At 28.5% G+C, this 21387-nt stretch overlaps 2 protein-coding genes across 36 annotated transcripts; both read left to right on the top strand.

Moving 5' to 3' along the window:
• The first annotated feature begins 4741 nt into the window (after nucleotides 1-4741).
• On the top strand, nucleotides 4742-11490 carry LOC112720354 (uncharacterized). 35 transcript variants are annotated; one of them, XR_011867306.1, is made up of 11 exons: nucleotides 4779-5629; nucleotides 5781-6647; nucleotides 6776-6860; nucleotides 6954-6983; nucleotides 7747-7898; nucleotides 7987-8201; nucleotides 9071-9185; nucleotides 9669-9757; nucleotides 9878-10006; nucleotides 10737-10800; nucleotides 11080-11490. XR_011867306.1 is itself a non-coding variant. In XM_072206498.1 (4 exons), the coding sequence occupies exons 1-3, from the start codon at nucleotides 4934-4936 to the stop codon at nucleotides 6848-6850; spliced, it is 1638 nt and encodes a 545-aa protein (XP_072062599.1). In that variant the 5' UTR covers nucleotides 4779-4933; the 3' UTR covers nucleotides 6851-6860; nucleotides 6954-7578. The 35 variants fall into 35 exon arrangements, 1 of the variants encoding a protein (XP_072062599.1); XR_011867292.1 differs by having other exon boundaries at nucleotides 4778-5629; nucleotides 5781-6860; XR_011867289.1 differs by having other exon boundaries at nucleotides 4778-5629; nucleotides 5781-6860; nucleotides 9068-9185.
• Nucleotides 11491-15947: 4457 nt separating this feature from the next.
• Nucleotides 15948-19763, top strand: LOC112720351 (lipid phosphate phosphatase epsilon 1, chloroplastic). The gene is made up of 4 exons (XM_025771264.3): nucleotides 15948-16269; nucleotides 16458-16680; nucleotides 16946-17019; nucleotides 19074-19763. The coding sequence occupies exons 1-4, from the start codon at nucleotides 15955-15957 to the stop codon at nucleotides 19281-19283; spliced, it is 822 nt and encodes a 273-aa protein (XP_025627049.1). The 5' UTR covers nucleotides 15948-15954; the 3' UTR covers nucleotides 19284-19763.
• The last annotated feature ends 1624 nt before the right edge of the window (nucleotides 19764-21387 follow it).

Below are 21387 nucleotides of genomic sequence, written 5' to 3'. Positions count from 1 at the left end.
GAGAAGTATTTGTAGCTCAACTCTCAGATTTTAAAAACAAAGATTTTTTTAATTATGTTTTTAAACTATCAAAGTCTTCTTATGGCCTTAGGCAAGCTCCAAGAGCGTATAAAAGGTTTAGTGCCTTCTTGCTGCGAAATGATTTTTTAAGGGGTACTATCGATACTACTTTATTTATCAAATAATCTAATGATGATTTCTTCCTTGTCCAAGTGTATATGGATGATATTGTGTTTGGATCAGCTAATGAATCATTGTGCAAAGAGTTTGGAAATCTAATGACTAATAACGAGTTTGAAATGAGTTTGATGGGAGAACTAACATTTTTTCTTAGATTTCAAGTCAAGCAAACTCCTAGTGGCATCTTTGTTCACCAAGGTAAATATGCCAAAGAGTTAATAAAGAAATTTAGTTTAGAAAACTCCAAACCAATGAGTACACCTATACATTCAAATACAAAACTTGACAAGGGTAAAAATGGAAAATATGTTGATGAAATCCAGTATAAAGATATGATTGGATCATTAATGTATCTAACATCTTCTAGGCCGGACATAGTTCAAAGTGTAGATGTATGTTCTGGTTTTCAATCTCACCCTATAAATCTTTTTACTATTTTATTTGTCATTTAAATATTATCCATAAAAAATAATTACTTAAAGTAAAACACTATATAAAAAAAAATAGAAAACCTTTGAATTTATCATTTTGGTTTATTTTTTAATTCTCAATTGATATTACTCAAATTTAATAGGTTGACGGTGTTAATTTTTTTTATTAGTTAAAAAATTTTAACACTCTCTCTCTCTTTCTCTCTCTTAATTTTATTAAATAGTTTTTTTAAGTTAGAATATTTTTAACTTCCTCTATAACAAGTATTTTTTAAATTATTTAATACATAAAATATCACATCTTTTCATTTTATCTTAAAAATTTCATATTTTTTTTATATAAAAGTATTATGGTTTATTATATTATTATATATTATTTTTGTACCATAAAATAAAAGATAAAATTTTATATCTTTTTTTTACTTATTTTAATTTATATCAACATATTTTTTATTATTTATGTAATGTTTTTACAATATTTTTTTTAGTTCCAATCAATATGCATTTAAAAAATCATATTTGAATCCTAAGTTATATAATTCAAAACCATTGCATTTATATTTTCTAAAATTTCAAAAAAATAATTTTTTTGTATTATTATGATTAGTTAAATGAAAAAATAATAACAATCACATCATAATTTTAATTAATAAAATAAAATAATTATCAATTTATATTAAATTATTAATTTTAGTTACACTTAAAAATGAATAATACTTTAAAAATAACTAAAAAAATTCAAAAATCTTATGTGAATCAACATATACATAAAATATTATGTGAAGATAAGTAAACATCAGGATAGTCAAATAAGTAATTATGGAAGAATAAAAAAGAGTAAAAGATAATTATAAATTTTAATAGTTGAAATAGTAAAAAGAATGAGAAAGAAAATGTGAGATATATATCAATTAAATAATATTATAAATAAAAAATTTAATTTATTATTTTATAATATCATTTTCAAAAAAATACATGTATACATATAATGAATTCTCTATTTATATTTGTTAAAAATTGAGATCGAATTACAAGTCAGTATATCACAGAATATATACCGAATATTAATCCATACAAATTAAGACTATTTTATTTCCTTCTCTTCATCGCTTCTAAAGTATACCTTTTTTTCCTAAAAAATTGCTTCATTCTTAATTTTCTATGTAAATTATATGAATGCAAAAAATATATACTCCATTAACTCTCAATTTTTCTTTAACTGTGTCTTAATCCAGTATAAATAAATATCTTTCATACTATTACAGATTGGTAAAAAAAAAGTTATAACCACTTTTCTTATAATTATCATAAAAATGGAAGAATTTTTTACATATTATGAGTCATTTTTTTCTTGTAATTTCTTAGAGACAAACAAAAAATAAAAGTAATATATAATTAATTTAATAAATAAAAAAAGATACAAAGAGATAAAAAAATTAATAAAAAATAGACAAATACCTAAAAAAATGGGATAATAAAGAAGACGAAGTGATTGGAAATTATACGTGGAATAAAAAAGTAACCGGAATAAAAAAAGTTAATTAATAATTTATTTTTTTGGCTTTTTTTTTCAAAATAAAAAGATATTTCAGTTGCTCTTTACTAATAGAGTTAAGATGAGGAAGCGAAAATTGGACACCAAATTTTCCTATTTTCTTTATGTATTGCTATAAATTATTATTATTATTATTATTATTATTATTAAAAATAAAAGTAGTTTAATGTTGTAGATTAATTTTAATTATAAATCCCATAATAAAAAATAATAGCAGGTCATTATTACATGTGCTTTATTATTTTTGTTGGTAGATCGTTCTATATGGATGAATAAAAAACTTTGTTCGGGTGGTATCCCTTTTTCTCTATTCTCAATAACTTGTTCGACATGCCCGTTCTTTTAGGAGAAAAAGAAATGTTCTTTACAAATTAGGTTTATATAATGCACGGACATACCTCCAACTTGTCTCTTATTAGTTATTAGACATTTTGTCTTTTCTAGTCCACATGAAAAAATAAGCACAATATCCACAAATCTAATTAAATTACTAAAATAATAGAAATAACTACAATGGAAATAAATTTCTAACTAGCCACAAAATCAAACTTTAAAAAAAAAATCATGAATTCCTAAAAAAACGTTCTAACTAATTACGCATCTTCTATTTGATTTTTTCTTAATTTGATTCCAACATTATGAAATTTATTTAAACAAATTTGTTCTCCTATAGTTTTAGCAAGACTGCACACTAAAGAAATACAAAATTAAATAAATAATTCCTCTCTTTTTATATACAAATTCACTTAAATACACCATATTATATATACATACATAAAACTAAAATACAATTATACTTATATTTAATTAAAACCTAAATTTCTGGCAAAATTACTACTACTTCTACATCAAAATATCATCAATTATATTTATATTTAATTACTTATTATTTTCATATTTGTATTCAACTTTATTTTTAATATCAAATTGTAATTTACTATAACATTTTTCTTAACTTCATTTACAACTATATTTAAATTAAAATAATCAAAATTATTCTGTTTAGATACTATCACAACATTACTAAATGTGGCATTTTATACTTGTTCTATTTTTTTTCAATTATTCATTATAACTTTTAATAATCTTTCTTTTCATTTTGCTTTCATTCACTTTTATTTTCATTCACATCTTTAATCAAACTACTCTTCTTTTCATATAACTTTTTTATTTTTGGTATTATCATTTTACTTCTTTTTATTATATTTTTCTACTAAAATTATCTAACACAATTTATCTATATAATTCTAACAGCATCGTTAATTTTTTGTTTCCGTTATCCAAGTCCTCTATTTTTTTTATTTAAATTTTTTACTTCAAATGTGTATTTTTTATTTATTTATTTATTTTTTAATTTTACTTTCTATTTTTTTAAACTTTCTTTCTTCAACTCAAACCACAAAATAAATTTTCTTTTGGGACTAACTTACATGAGCCTAATCCACTTACCAATACTATAATATATGGACTTATGGCCGTAATTATTACATTTTTAATTACCGTTAATCTATTTAACTTCCAATAGAAAACTATGACACTCTATCACGTGCTACTTGTTGTACACGTTTTACATGTCACTGTAACAGAACAACAGAAGTTATTTTTAGGGCTGTGAAACGGACTAGTTGTCCATTTAAGTCCGACCCGTTAAGCCTGTAAGTTAAATGGACTAGACTATTTAAGCTCGCTTTATTCGCGAACCATAATTTTTTCGCCTGAGTCATTTATAGTCAGTTCGATGGGTTAAATGAACCAACTCGTTTATCTTTTTATTTTATTTTTTGAAAAATATTTTAATAAAAAATATCACTTTTAGAAAAAAAACCTTTAAAAAATAATATTTATTTAGTTGATGGGTCGAATTTTTGGATCGAAACGAAAAAATATCCTCTAAAAGTGCTATTTTTTATTTTGAAAAAATACAAAAAAAAAAAAATTAACGGATCACCCATTTAGTCCGTTTAACCCGTCATTTTTTTCAGGTTAACCTGAAATTTAAACGAATTTAACTTTAAAAACAAAACTCACTTATTTAAATAGGTAAACAAATTGGCCCAATAAATTTATCCCATTTTAACGGTCCTACTTAATATGCCTTTATATATATTCAAAGCCAATTATCTAAATATTATAATATATATATATATATATATATAAATGGTTGAGAATTGATCTTAATATTCTTAAGAATAAATTAAAAATATGTTTTATCATTATGTATATTTTAGGAATAAATTCTTAATTTTTAAAATAATGTTGGCTAATTACTACAGTATTTAAAAGTTATTATTTAATTATTTAAAAAATTAAATAATTAATTTCAAATTTAAAAATATGAAAATTAAAAATATTTAAAATTATTATAAAAGATAAATTAGACATCAAATAAAAGATATTATAAAATTAATTTCTTAAAATATTCTTAATATAAATAAAAGAAGAATTTTTTGATAATTAATATAATAATTAAATGATAATTTAAAATTTTTGGATAACTTTATCAACGAAAATCTATTATTTATGACTATAAAATTAGTTTTTCTTAATAAATTTATCAATATTTTAAATATTTTTTAATAAAAGTGGTAGTTTAATCTAAAAATGTTATAATGAAGAGGAGGGGGTCTGGTGTCATACTTATTCTTTTCTCTCATTCCACCGCCTCTGTTTTGCCATCAACGAACACACACCGACTCTCTTCAGCAACTGGGGAAAAAAAGAGGAGGGGGGGGTGGAAAGTGGAAACCCTCTGAAGCAGAAAAGAAATATGGCAATACTTTCGTTGTTGTCGTCGTTAGAAGCAGATACTTCTGCGCTCTTGTCCACCGTGACCGTCGTCTCGGCCACTGCCACAACCTTGTTATTAATCTGCAAGTCTCGCCTCATGCGCCTCTACTCCCACGAAAAGAACCTCATAAGACTCCATCATGAACAACCTAAAAGCAATTCAACTGGCAAGATTCTATTTGTTTCCCAAATCGGAACCTCAAAAGCCCTAGCTTCGTGCCTCTGCGATTTGTTCGAGACGTTCGGCGTCGTTATGGAGCTTGTAGATGCCAGGGATTACGTGCCCGAAGCCCTACCCAAGGAGAACCTTGTCGTCCTCGTTGCTTCAACTTCGGAAGTTTGGAACCAATTTCTCGGACAAAATTTCATCTTCACTGACAACCGTCCTCTCGGAGCAAAGCTGTTCGCCCGTTGGATCATCAATTACGCGAAGGGCTGTAAGTTTGGATCCTTAGTTGTGAATGCTTACAGTTTCAGTGCGTTTGTCGCCGGCAAAGGGGCTTCTGAAGATGACACGAATTTGATGGCTAAGGCTGCCAATCATATTAGGGATTTAGGGGACACTGTTGAATTGAACGCGGATTTTGACCGCTGGTGGGGAAGTGTTGTTGGGGTTTTGCAAGGTGCTGTTTCGGGAGGTGCTGCTGATACCATGTGCGGGGAATATGATCCTGAGGTCGGTTTCTGCATCCTCTTATCCTTATAAACTTAACTGGATAAGTATGACGTTTCAATTTATCATCAACACACTGCAAAGCTTTCTATTTAATAGTTAATTGCTGTAAACTTATTGTGATTTGATTCTATGATTGTTTCCCTAATTCCAGGATGTTCGTTCTTCTGATCCAAAGCTATCCATGACGCAGCGCTTATACCTGTTGGTGGAAAATTTAGATCTTGAAAGCAATCATGTTGGGAAATCAACCGTCACGCGCAGGATGTTAACTATAACTGAGGCCAACTTTATTAAGAATGGCACTGTTGATCTTGAAGATGGAGGTCATGTAACTGCCAAATGGCCTCTTAGAGATGGTCTATTGGTCGATTATCCATTACCATATTGTCAAGGATTTTGTTCTGTCGGTCACAGCTTCTTCTTTGCTGGTGGTAACCTGTCTTTTATTGATCCAGAATTGTGTTTGAATTTGGATGATCATTACCCCTCAAGGATGTGGTGCCTCAAGTATGAGGGTTCTAATTGGAGTTGGAAGTTTTGTGGAAGCATGTTCTGCCGCCGATTAAGACCCTTAGTAGTCCCCTATGATGGCAAATTGTACATCTTTGGGGGTGGTGGAAGTGCAAATGGCTGGGTTGATATTTATAGCCTAAAATCAGGTCTATGGGAAACAAGGGAAGTGCCCGAAAGTGCTCTCCTCTCATATTGCACGGACCCTGACTCTTACTTTCTGTGGGAGGACAGCACCAAGCCTTACAAGAAGACCCACATTGTATTGTATGCTTCTCGTGGGAAACATCAAGGGCTCGTGTCATATGACGTCAAGGCTAACAATTGGGAATACCTTGATTGGAATTTTCCTCCAGTTCGTGGATCTTGTCCAAGGAAACTTGTTCGTTTGGGATGCAGTCATTATCTTCTGATTGTTGACTTCGCTCCAATGTGGCATATTTATGATTTATCTAAGATGAATGTTGTGGCAACGGTGGAGGTGCATGGTTTGGACAAGACCGCACAAGTAAGGGATATTTTTTGTTGCCACAACACTAGCGATGAAAGTTTGATTTATATGTTCATGGAACCTGGAAATGTTTTCGAGGGAGAGCCATTTACTTACTCTGGTTCTGGGGTTGTTTCTTATGCCAGAGTCAAGCTCCAACTCAAAAACTTTTTCTGCCAAGATTGAATCCAAGGGTAATCTTAACGTTGGTGAATATGTAAATCTTTATATGTGAGTATGCCCCTCTTTTTCTCTCTTTAAACTTCTTGACCTTATTCATTGAGCTTTGATATTTACTGCTTTAGCTCTGTGGACACTGGACAGGTTTGCTGTTGGAGATGAAGACCAATAATTGTAAGAAATTCTTTGTTTAAGACGTTGAAATTAAACAAGAATATTTGCACAGTATCCTAAAATTGAAAACTCGCAAATCCTGAAAGAAAAATTACACCTTGAATGGCTATTATTTTTTAAAATTTTAACTAATGTATATACTCACCATAAAATTGTCAGAATCTAGCAACAAATAAATGTATATTCAACAAAATTAATGCTATCCAATTTTATTGAAAATGTGCTTAAATTTAATGATAGATCTGCTCATCTTCGCTTAATGGTTTTACTGATCTGTATATTTTTGCACTTGGTTCCAATATTCCATTATGTTTGAGGGTGCTTCTTGTTGGTGGCACTCATGCTCCTGAAGAAGGAAGGAATGCAAATTAATTTGTTAATTGCTATTGTACTCTTGATTTTTGGGTTTCAATCTTGACCTCCAAACTATTAATGATGATGGGGAGTTAGAAATGACCAAGATTAATTGTGTTAAATTTGTTTAGTGACTAGACATTGGTTTTTTTTTTCCCTCTTTTTTATGTTGTTTGACATTGTACGTTCACTACTACATTTTATATATTTAGTAACATTTGTCTCTTAACATTTGTTAAAATGTTAGCATTGTAGATAAAATATATTTTTGATAACATTTACAATAAAATGTTAGTAAATATAGTTAATTTTCTTAAAAAATTTAAAGAACTGTTACCTATTCCTATTCCTAAACACAATAGGATTCATACTCTCCCAAAAACCTCACGAACCATTGCATGTTTTCTAGCTCAGTGCTTTCAATCGGTGCTCACAATGATTGTTTCCTTTGAAATCAAGAATCAAGAAACCATTCTCCATCACAATCTCTTCCTCTCCCTCTTCCTCTGGATCGTGATTTGTTCTCCTTGAAACCTTTTTCAATCTCAATCTAATTCTAGGGTTTGATTTTTCTCAATTCTGATTATTTCATTTCGTTTCATGCTTGTTCCGATTTCTTTTTAATTTTGTTCCAGAAAATTACGTGCAGAAGAAGAGTTGCATTATTCTAATCTGATCGTAGTGTGCGTGAGTGATTGAATCGGAATTGTGATGAAAAGGGGAAATTCAAGAGCAAGCCCTCTGGTCGCCACCAATTCTCCACACCGGAAGATCTCCGTAAGCATCCCGTGTTCTCACTCTCACCTTCACTCTCAGTGCTCTGAATCTCTCAATCTTGCTCTGTCTCCTTCTCATATGCCAATGGTAATAATAAAATGTGCGAGCTAAATTCTTATTATGAATATTTGCTCATTGATTTGGATAAACCAAAGACACTTTTCTTGAAGTTGTTAGAAACATGTTCTCTTTCAGCTATGTCAAAATTTAGAACTTAAAATAAATCAATTTGCTTGCTGGGGTATGTTGAACGTAAGTTTCCTTCTTGTCATTGTTAACTCAATTTCAAGGTTAAGCAAGAGTTTAATATGTATATAATGTTTAGCATTCTTATCTCACAGTCCTATTTTAATTAATTAAATGTTATTTGCTATGTTTTGCTCTATAAATTTCGATTTGGTGCAGCATAGGTTGGTTAGATGTAGCTGCACAATACATGTTTGATATAAGGTCTGAATCATATCATATATGTATTGTTTTAATTGAGACTTAATGAGGATATTATGAAGTGTTAGCACATTTTGTCTTCTCGATTGCTTTTATGTATTTGGTTCTTTTTTCATACCGAATTCATGTATTTTCACATATCTAGTTCTATTTTCATTCATTATTAGTATTATATATGTTTTGGCATTTGAATTATCCTATGATTGAAGATGTTAAAGTAGGACTTGGACTGCTTGAACTAAGATATTGAGGTGTGCTTTGATCACTAACATCTCGTCATTCCTTCTTTTTTCTTCTCTGCATAAAAATATTAGATTCAGAGTTGAATTGTAAAGCAACTTCTTAAAAATAGGATACTAGGAAAATAAATCAATTCTGGTGATTCCAGATAATCATTGTTATCACTAAGACTTTTAAATTAGTTAAAATGGCAATACATGTCAGCGTATGATGCACGATAACGTCCTTTGATACCCTTTCTTTTTCATTGTTTTCTTGTGCCGCAGCAGCATACAGCCATAGCAAATCGTGAAAGCAAAAGAAGCCTTCATTGATTAGGTGCAAATTGCAAAAAACAAAGCAACTGCTGTTGGGAGATGCTACACTACTAGGCTTAGAGCATAGGTATCTTCTTTGGATAATTTCTTAATTTTTAAATAGTATTAAGTGGTGCTCATTTTATTTTATTTATCAAATTAAGTGGTTGCTATAATTCATTTGGTTCAAAACAAGGGTATTATGGTTTTCTAATTGAGAGTCTGCTAATTGTGTAAATTCAAAATAATTAAAGAAAAATGAGGAGGAACTGAAACTGGAAGCTCTTATTTACTACAAGGATAAGAGCCTCTAGCTATATCCTCTTGCATTTTTGCTCTTTATTCTCTCTTGATCTTGCCCCTTTTTTATTCTATCTTAATTTGCTTTTGAAATGGTTGAGACTAGTTGACAGTAAACCGTTATATTTAAAAAAAAAAATGTGGTAGAACTAACTTTTTAATGTTGTTTACACTTTATTATATGTATCTTGAGATAAAATACTAGATAGACAACACACACACAGAGTAGCAACTAACAAGGACGATTTGTTTTATTTGTTTCTCTCCTTAGTGGGGAATCTGCAGCTATAGCTCTAATGTCTTGCAGTATGGGGTCAATTTTCCACAGCTCTCCTCTAGCCTTAACAGCCTCAATTAGCAGTAAGCAGTCTGTTTCAATGAGCACTTTTCCCATATCTAGATTTTTTGCCATAATTACCGCTTCTCTCACTGCCATTGCTTCTGCCATGAGAGCTGAGCTTGCCCTGATTTTTCTTGCAGTTCCACCTTTTACTGAACCACTGTCATCCCTGATTACTGCAACCATCATCCCTGTTTTGCTGTGCTCTGAGAACGCTGCATCTGTGTTGATCTTGAGGCATTCTTTGGGCAGTGGCCTCCACTTTACTGGTATGGTTCCTCTACTGGCTTTGATTCTATTTGCTCTGTGGTATCCCTGTCTTTCTTGTATTCTGTTTCTTGTACTCTAGCTTGGATTATAGTGCTTAGAGGATCTGGTTTTAGATTGTGAAATATTGCTGCATTTTTCGTCTTCCATATAGCCCAGATCATGTGCCCCATGCTGCTCCATCTGTCATCCCCCTCTTCTTTGCTCCCTTCCTTGATAATACTTTCTTTATTCCCATCTTGAAGGACGAATGCTACTTTCAACTGGATCATTTATCTTCATTCTTGCTGGTATCGTGAGAAGATATTATCATTCCACTTTTAATAATATAACTTAAATTTGATAAAGTTTTTGTTATAAATGTGATTTTTATTTTGAAAAAAAGGTATTTTCTAAATAAAAATGACATTATCAATTTGAGAGTATCATAATAAAAAATGCTATTTGTTTTATTTGATGGAACTAGTTAGTAGTTAGCAGTGACCTGGTTGAAGGTGAGAACACGGGTCAATTCTATGAATTTCAGGTTATTAATTTATCGTATTATTGTCTTAAGTAAAGCATAAAGTCAGTATTTTGCTTCTGTCCTTGATGGTGGTGTAGTCCTGCTATTGTTATTAAGATTAAATTCAGATATATGATTCAGAGTATTTTAACCACTCTTTCTATTCTTGCCTTCCTTTAATTACTTGCATTAGATAGAGGTAGCATACTTAGCATGAAAACCTGCAGGTACCTTCTGCATTTGGGCTATGAGGTAACATATGTGCGGAATTTCACTGAAGTTGATGACAAGGTAACCCCTTTCACCCTTCGTTAGTATTAATATTGAAAAGTTTTCTTTGTAATCCAAAATATAACTGCATGCTTCTGCTTCTGTCAATTATAATTTGTTTTATGTGATTTTAAAAAGTTAGCTATGTGCCATTGAGACATACATATATCTATCTTTTAGAAATGTCACGAGTCCATTTGTCCTACAAAATATAGACCTTGAAGCAATATTATTTTACATGAGTCTCTTATGTTATTCTTTAATGACTATTTGTGACTGCTAATATCAGAATTGCTGCAGATAATTAAGAGAGCAAATGAGATTGGTGACAATCCGTTGGACTTAAGCAACCGTTTTTGCCATGAATATAATGTTGATATGACTGATCTTCAGTGTGAGAAACCTTCTCAAGAGCCTCGTGTTTCTGATCACATGGACGAGATAAAGAACATGATAAGTCAGGTGTAATTTTGCTATTAAGATTAGTGTCTTTTGCTTTAATTCGAGTCTTTTAATCGAATCATCCACAATAGCATTAAAATATTGAGAGTTTTGTGTGCTGTTTTATATTAGTTTATTTCTTTTCTTAAGTGCGTTTGGAATTGATACGTTTATATGACTGATGAGTAAAGTATCATTTTGGATACTCTAGTATATTTTGTATTTAATCATGTAAGTATATTAAAGAAATAGGAAGATTTATTAGACCAATTTTAATGTTTAAATATCTTGACTTTAATTTGTAAAGTGGGCGTAGAATATGTAATTGAAGAAAAAAATTTTAATTTGATATTTTGTGCATTTAAATGTTATTAAAGATCTATTGTAATATTTCTTTTGTTGTTAGCAAAGAAAATTTTTTGTAACATTTATTAGAGTATTATTATAGAATATTTATTGTAATATTTTTTTAAAGTGTTATTAGAAAGACTTATTATGATATTTTTTAAGTGTTATATAAAATATCTATTGTAACATTTTTTAAATATTACAAAAAATATCTATTGTAATATTTTGCTAAATGTTACAGAAAATATCTATGGTAATATTTTTCTAAATGTTATCAAAATTTATCTATGGTAATAATTTTTTAAGTGTTATAAAAAATATCTATTGTAACATTTCTCTAAGTGTTATCATGAATGGTCTATTGTAATATTTTTAATAATATTACTATAGAATATCTTTTGTAACATTTTTACTAAATGTTATTAAATATTTAGAAGAATGTTAGTAAAACTCTTTAGTAACATAAAGTATATTTAACATTTATTGAAATGTTACTAATATACATAGGTAATATTTTAATATAATTTGATAATATTTTTTAAACGTTAGTAAAAGTCAATTATGTAGTAGTGGTTTTTTGTGTTTTTTTAGTTTATGTTCAGACGTGATCATAGTTGTATAAATTTTAAAAATTAATCTTGTTTGTTAGATTCGAATAGTTATTGGGGTGGGGTTTTATACGTGTTAAAGAAGTGTTAAAAAAGAGGGGGTCAAGTAGGGGAAATTTAAAGAAGTGTTAAAAAAGAGGGGGTCAAGTAGGGGAAAAATTTGCCTCTACTCGATCCACTGCCACTCTTACTTGCTACTAGGGATGATAATGGATATTTATAGGGATGGAGATCTTTTCCCAGCATCTGTTTCTGATTAGGAAAATGTAGGGATGTCAATGGGGCGGGGCAGGGCGGGAGCGGGGATGCCTCCCTGCTCCCCATTCCTACCCTTAGATTTGCTCCTCATTCCCGTCCCATTTCCTGCCGTGGGAAATATTGTTCCCCATCCCCATTCTCCATGGGGTTTCATTTTCTGCGGGGACCTCATTCTCCATCTACATAATAGTTCTAATTAATTATTAATTTTCATATGAATAGAGCTACAAGTATTTATCTTATACAAAAATTGTAAGATTTTATACAAAAAATTTAAATGACATGATGGTGATTTCTTTCGAAATAACGCAATGGGGGGACGCAACGACGAGCCAAAGGAAAAAGCAGTGGACGAGGTGGGAGACGCGGTAACAGAGAGGAGAATGGACACGACGGCAGAGTTATGAAAAAGAATGCTGCAAATAGGAATTACGACGCGCTAAGGGTGATGGCACGGTGGGGTGTGACGATGCGGTGAGAAGGGTGACGAGGGGGTGGCTGCAGAGAGGTTGGATGGAGTATGGACAACCTTTGGGTTTCTATATATATGTGTGTGAGAAATGACTAAAAAACATATATGAGAAATAAACTATTAAGGATAATTAAAGGAATTCATAAATTTCGGGGAATAGCGGGGACGGGGCGAGGATCCCTGCTCGGGTCCCGCGCTTGCTTCAGGAGAATTTTGTTCCCCATCTCCATCCCCGCAGAAAAAATTTCCCACAATCGGATCTCCATTCGGAGCAGTCCCCGCAGGGATCTCCGCGTCTCGGAGAATTTCGCCATCCTAAAAAAATGCTTCTTGTTCTCGTCCCATAACTTCCATTTCTGTAGATAAATTTTAAAAAATAAAAAAATCACAATTATAATAAAATTCTATACAATATAATTAAATCGTATGAAATTAAACTTAATTTGAACACATTCAACTTTAACAAATCTAATTTAATATTATTCAATTAAATCTTTTAACATACAGACTAAAATAAACAAAATAAAAGTTTTTAATAAAATAATATAACAAATTTTGGACTCTTGGTCATAATTATAATTTAGTGATAGTATTTTTTTAATGTTACAAATTTTCTTTATCGATTTTAGAAAAGTCTCCTGTAATGATACAAATTTAAATAATGAGTTTGTCTAATTTTAATGACATTAATTAATTGTTATAATTTGATGTTAATAATTAATTTTTTTTTACTTACTATGTCATTAGATCACTCAATAACTTAATTTTTGATAGGTCATATTTATTTTTTGTTGTTGGTTTGTCGTCGAAATAAACTATAGAGAACCATTTAACTTTTTTAATTAATAACAATATTTTTTAAATTTAATATTTTAAATTAATCTAATTTTTATTTTTTTTAAAGGAGGTGAATAAATTTCAGTTAAAAAAATTGTAATTAAAAAATATATTTTTTTAATTATTTCATATAATTTAATAAATAAGTATATAAATTATTTAAATATAATATTATATTAATAAATAATAAAGTTATCCACTATAAAATTTTAATTCATTTAATAAACATGCCAAATACTAAAATTCAATTCAAATCTATAATTTTACTAATTCATTCCAAACCTTAAAATTCAATTCAATTTTATACCATTAAAATTTTTTTAAATAAACTATCAAAAAATAAAGACAAAACTTTAACAATATTTTTTTAATAATTAAAAATATTTTAATAAATATTATTATTTTATATTCATATTTATCTTAAACCAAATATAATATTAAGACTTAATATTATATACTTTACACTAAATATAATATAAAAATTTAATTTAACCTAACACAATTTATATCTTTTCATTCTTGTCTCTCAACCTCAATCTCTTTTCTAAAGGCAACTCCAACTTGGCAATAGTGAACGGAATTCATAGATCAATCCTTTGATTCTTCTAGTAGAAATCATCCATGGAATATTTTATCTTGTAATGTCTTTTCATTTGTAAATGGAAGTAAGGGTTTATTGAAATTTCTTGTATATTGTATGTTATAATTAAAGAATATTCAAAAACGAGCATGCCACTCTTTCTAATGGATCGCACCGACGACCACACACAGAGATATATAAAGATCCAATTATCACATGATTGCCACTATTCTGGTTATAGTCGAATAATAATTCAAAGGTTGTTTTGTCTTAATCTTAAAAGAAATAACTACTTATAATCAACAGGGAATGAGACAAAAGGGAAGACATAATGACCAGCTATGTTTCTGATATTTTTTTAATGAAAATAATTAAACCTAAGTACCTTACACGATTCCGGTCAACAGTAGAATTAAAAATTTAATCAAAATTTCATTGAAATTGAACCAGATATAACAATAATATATTTAGGTATAAAATATATAATTTTTTTTAAAGTTGACTTTTTATAATTTATTATTTTAAATTAATTAATCGCTAAAATTCGTATTGATTTGATTGATTAATCAATTATTTAATAATTTTTTTATTTTAATTGATTCACCATTAAATGATTTTTATCTTGAACTGAATTAGTCTGGACCGATTATTGGCTAATGTTTATTATTTATATATGGAGTAATGAAATATACAATAAACTTGTTATATCAAAACTCAAAAGTATATATTCAATGGATCCCGCTAGGGAGACAATGGACTATTTGTACAATATGTACAATGGGCTATTGAGTTATAAAATGAACATCTCTCATACTATCTAGAATAACCATCCAAGTACTAGCGATAATAAACATCTTCCCAAAAGTTTAAACTGATTTTGGGGTTTACCAAGACTCAAACTCTTGACCTTTCGGATCTAGCGCTTTAATACCATGCATAATACCACTCATCCCAAAAGATTCAGCTGATGGAAAAAGATAACATTAATGATTATATCTCTAATACTCTCTAAACTTCCATTGTACATATTGTATAAATATTCCATTGGCTCTTCGTACTTTCCCATATTCAATTAATAACCTTGTTTGGATACTTGTTAGCCAACCACCTGCAGAAGGATCTCTATCAGTTTCCGGAGGAAATATTCCCTTTCCACTAGTTTTGGACTTTTGGATGCAAAGACGTAGAAATGTGGAAGAGGTTACTTTGTCTTATGCTACAAATAGCATGTTCTGTACTTTAATAATCTTGGTTTGTTTAACAATTTTAGAGCTCTTATAAATTTACTCAATATTTAATTAGATTCTTGCATTTTAAAAATATATAATTATGTTTTTATATAATACAAAATTATTTTACTCAAGTATTTCTAGTTAAATCTCTACAAAGGCTATTCAATAATTAAGTTTTAATAGTTTAAAAATTGTGATGAAATCCCTATACTAAACCATCTTGAGAAAAAAGGAATAAAAATTTATCTTCTAAAATAAGTGTTTGATTATTGTTTTTAATAAATAAAGAAAAAGATAAAATGGTATAATATAGTGAAAGACTTAGTTAAAAACTTCTAAACTATCAAAATTTGATAACAACTTTTGGTATATAGATATAGTAGTATATATTACATTACAATGACAGTAGCAACAACCTCCATTTGCTTCAGCCCATCTTTTGAATTTCTGGGGATGAAATTGGCAAAACTAAGATACTTGAAAACTATGTCGTTTCGTGCTAGTTCCTCTGCCTCAAGATCTGTCTTGCCTGGTGGAGGCTACATTCCTTGTTTGCGAAGAAACAAAAATTGTGAAGCAATTCAGACAATAAAAGAGCGTGGATTCAGAGAAGGAAATAATCATAATAATGACCAAGTTCAAGTTCAAGTGCTTGAACAAGAAGCCTTCATTCATGATTGGTTTCATGATGTGGAGTCAACTCTCAATCAGCTGGTTAGTAACTCAGTAATCTCTTTAACTTTCCAAATTACAATCCATAACCATACTGCTGTAACATTGTTATAGAGAGATGTACCTAATGATCATTGTACAAATTATTATATTCTCCGAAAGATCAACGACATTATTGTTGTTGCGAAATAATAAAATAATGTTGATGGATGGTGTGTGTTGATTTACAGAGCAAGTGGATAGTAACGACCTTATTTGTGGCTTTCATTCTCTGGAGACACGACGGAGAAGCCATATGGTTTGCAGGGGGATGTATTTCAAATGCAATGTTTTCTATTTCACTTAAGAAAATATTGAACCAGAAACGACCTTCAACACTCAAATCTGACCCTGGCATGCCCTCTTCACATGCACAATCCATCTCCTTTACCGTCCTCTTCGTAATTTTGTCAAGTAATTTATCCCTTTTTTTTTTAACATGTTTGACAAATTTTTAATAATAAAAAAATAAAAAAATATTTTTTAAATTATTTATTTTTTTAAAAAAAATAATTTTTACATTATAAATAAAAAAATATTTTTATATTATTATATTTAAACATAATTAATAAATAAAAAATTTGTATGAAATATTTAAACATAAAATTATTTTTTTTTTTTTTTTAAAAGTTTACCAAACAAGCCCTTGACTGCTGATCAATTTTCCGTGTTGCTGCAGGTTTCGGATGCCTAGGGGTAAATGCATACACCATTACCTGCAGTGGGATGGCCTTGGGGTTTGGTTCTTATTTTGTATGTATTTCCTGTTAATTAATTGGTACATCTTCAAATCGCTTCATTTGCAAGGAAAATATAATTTCACTTCTTTGTCATTAGATACATCGTGTTAGACAACCTCATAATTATTCAAGTTTTCATTTTTCAATTAATATCAACTAATTTTTTTAAATGATCTTTTTATCTTAAATTCTAAAAATTTAATTTTGACATACTATAAATTTAAAATAATTTTATATATACATTCAATTATATAATGCTATATTAACAAAAGTAACTATTTTTTACATTAACCATATAAATGATCATCTAAAAAAATAGATACAGTTAGATAATTGTGTAAAATATTTTACACTATCAATGCATTAAAATAAAACTTAAATTTTAATAAATTCTAAATCTTAAATAATAAAATATTAAATTTTAGTTCTAAATTTTAAACTCTTAATTTTAAAATCTCCAAAAAAATAGGATTAATAAAATAATTTTATAATGAAAAAATTAATTAACATTAATCAATCAAAACTTAATTTCTTATACTTATTTTAATTATTCACAGAAAAACTTTTGAAGGTCATTAATTTTTAATAAATAAATTTTATTAATTTGTATGTGCAAATTTTAAAAATGTGGATAAAAATTATATTAATCTCTATATATAAAATTCTAATAAATATAAGTATAAATTATATATTTTTTATATATAATATATATATAAATATAGATATAAATTATTATTGATTAAATACTGACAAAAAAATAATAATATTTACTGAATTTTTATTCAAATAGTCCGGCTAACTCAACATGATAGTCCCACAATTTCATGAGATATATATCCTATCTTATTTGCACTTGTTTAAACTATTTGTCTCATATATAATATTTAGATATTTTTTATTTCTTTTCTTTGATTAAATTTATCCTAAAGAATGATGCCATTTTAAAAAGAAAAATACAAGCAATATTACTTGAATTTTATCTTTTTATTTGACACAACGTTTTTTATTATTATTATCAAGATATATTTTTATTTTCTTTGTATATATATTTTTTATTTTAACACAGATATGATAAAATAGATAAAATACTATGTTTTAAATTATTTTATTTTACATATAGATATAGTCGAAAAACAAATTGCTTTATATATCTCATTCCATCTAATAGTAGTAGAGCAAAATGAATCAACTCATTGCATTAGATATATATTGATGATTTTTCTATACTTTGAGAATGGAGTTGAATCAAGTACACTATGTCCTTTTCATCTCTTTTGATTATTTTTAGTCTGAAAATTTATTATATTATTCTAGATATTTTTTGTATTTTATCTAACAAAAAATAACAAAAAAAAAATATATATATATAAGGAATGCTCTCTTTTCTTGTCTTCAATTTTTAAAAAATGCAAACAATATAAATGATAATTTCTGCACCTCCAAATCTAAATATTTGTAGGCTGTGCTTACTGCATATCATGATGCTGCCCTTTATCCTTCATTATTATCCAATCATTAGTACAAATTAATGTTGTCATTTTTCCTTATTTTGAAGTTTGGCCCCCAAATTTGCAGCTTTTTTTTCTTTCTAATTTCAGCACTATGTCTTATGCTTTGGCCTTGTGAGATTATTCTAGCTCGACTTTATTTTGGGATGTTCACTTGTTGATTTTGGATATGCCCAATACTAAAAGTAAAACTCACATCGAACTAAACTAACAATTTAATTTGGATTAATTCATAATCCAACCAATTTTTGTCATTATTAAATATAATTAATTTTGTCACCAAAAATATAATTAATTTTATTTCTGATATCTCTCTATATATCTCGTTAAATATAAAAATTTAGGTGCAGTTAATTTTATGTGAAATTGATAGTTGAAAATAGTTTAAATAACAATTTAATAAAATCTGTCGAATTATTTAACGACTCTCAACTATCAACTTCACATAAAATTAATTGTAACTGAGTTTAAAAAAATATTATCACTATTTGAAGTTTACAATATGCTGATGTAAGCGTAAATAAATTGCTTATGGCCATTTTGTATGCTATGTAAGCAGTCATATCTACGGGTGTCGCAAAAGCTTCATACAGTAAAGCAGGTGATTGTTGGAGCTATACTCGGATCCATTTTATCTATCTCGTGGTATTGGCTATGGAATTCTTTCGTCTTAGAAGCATTTAGATCCTCTTTGTGGGTCAGGATCACCATTGCTTTGCTGTCTACTGGAATTTGTCTCAATTTTCTTTTGCATGTTATTCGCCAATAATGGCTTAAAGAAGAATATTTTTTTAATTATTTTTTTTGTTGTATGTTGTATCTACCGTAAACAACGATGAACGATAATTATTTCATAATAAGAGTTAACTTTTATTGTATTTATAGTAATTAATTATTTAATTTTTTAAAATTTTTAATGAAATATTTATTTTTTATTTTATTTCATTAAATTTAAACTAGATATTATTTCTTTTTTTTCTTATTTGTAGATATAATAAAACAAAAAAAATTAGTAGTATTATAAAAATTATAATTTTTATATTTGTAGCTATTAATTTTTATATTTTTATTTTTAAAATTATAAATTTAATAAAATAATTCAAAAATTAAGAATAAAATATATTGACAAATAAATATAAAAATTTTTATAAGTTATTTAACTTTTAAAACGTATAAAATTTATAAATTTAAATTAAATAAGATATTAAAAAATTATTATTTTATAAACTATTGTTAGAGAAGTATTTGTAGCTCAACTCTAACAAGGACTTTTTAAATTATGTTTTTAAACTATCAAAGTTTCTTTATGTCCTTAGGCAAGCTCCAAGAGCGTATGAAAGGTTTAGTGCCTTCTTGCTGCGAAATGATTTTTTAAGGGGTACTACCGATACTACTTTATTTATCAAATAATCTAATGATGATTTCTTACTTGTCCAAGTGTATATGGATGATATTGTGTTTGGATCAGCTAATGAATCATTGTGTAAAGAGTTTGGAAATCTAATGACTAATAACGAGTTTGAAATGAGTTTGATAGGAGAACTAACATTTTTTCTTGGATTTCAAATCAAGCAAACTCCTAGTGACATCTTTGTTCACCAAGGTAAATATGCCAAAGAGTTAATAAAGAAATTTGGTTTAGAAAACTCCAAACCAATGGATACACCTATACATCCAAATACAAAACTTGACAAGGATGAAAATGGAAAATATGTTGATGAAATCCGGTATAGAGGTATGATTGGATCATTAATGTATCTAACATCTTCTAGGCTGGACATAGTTCAAAGTATAGATATATGTTCTCGTTTTCAATCTCACCCTAAGTAATCACATCTTTCAGCTGTGAAACAAATTATTAGGTATATAAAAGGTACACCTGACCTTAGTTTATGGTACCCTAAAACTAATGAATTTTGTGTAGTAGGTTATTGTGATGCAGATTATGCGGGTGATCGTATGGATAGAAGAAGTACTCCGAGAATGTGTTGCTTTCTGAAAAAAATCTCTAAATATTTGGTCAAGTAAAAAGTAAGTCATTGTTGCCTTATCCACAGCTAAAGTCGAATATCTCAGCATCCGCTTGTTGTTCACAACTGATTTGGCTTAAAACTCAACTTACAGATTACAAACTGAAAATTGATAGTATTCCTTTACTTTGTGATAACATGAATGCAATAAATATTTCAAAAAATCCTGTGTTACACTTAAGAACTAAGCACATTAAAGTGAGATATAATTTCATTAAAGAACATATGCAAAAAGAAACTATTGAGATTCAATTTGTAAAATCTGAAGAGCAATTGGCTGATATCTTCACTAAGCCATTATGTGAATAAAGATTTTGCAAACATAGAATAGCACTGGAAATAATTGACATTAATTCTTTTGACTAATAGTATTTTTTTTTGTCTCTGTGTTGTTCTGTTGATTAATGGTATTTTTTCATATAAAATTATTAAGTTATTTGAGTACTAGATGTACCCAGTAATCTTAGGGGTGACAATATGTACCCTATTCGCAGGTACCCAATCCGACCCCACCCGATCGGGTAGGGTTGCTAACCCGATCTGCAGCGGGTAGGATAGGGTGTGGGTAGGGTTTTTGTGCGGGTAGGGTAGGGTGCGGGTTGAACCTCAACCCTACCCGACCAACTCGCACTCTATATATGTATATGTTATATACTTATATAAAAATATGTTTTAAGTGGATGTTGAACCAAAGACCTCTCATTAAATGCAAAAGATCCTTAGACACTAAAAAAATATTATTAATTAATAATTTAATATTTTTTTTTATATAAAAAACAGTTCTATTTTAAATTATCATCAAGTTATATAATAATAGTGTATCTTTTCTGTAACCTGCGGGTA

The sequence above is a fragment of the Arachis hypogaea genome, chromosome 11 (genome assembly GCF_003086295.3).
Source record: "Arachis hypogaea cultivar Tifrunner chromosome 11, arahy.Tifrunner.gnm2.J5K5, whole genome shotgun sequence".
Classification (NCBI taxonomy): Eukaryota; Viridiplantae; Streptophyta; class Magnoliopsida; order Fabales; family Fabaceae; genus Arachis; species Arachis hypogaea.
The sequence above is the reverse complement of the archived record's forward strand: the minus strand, read 5'-3'. Positions and strand labels throughout refer to the sequence as shown.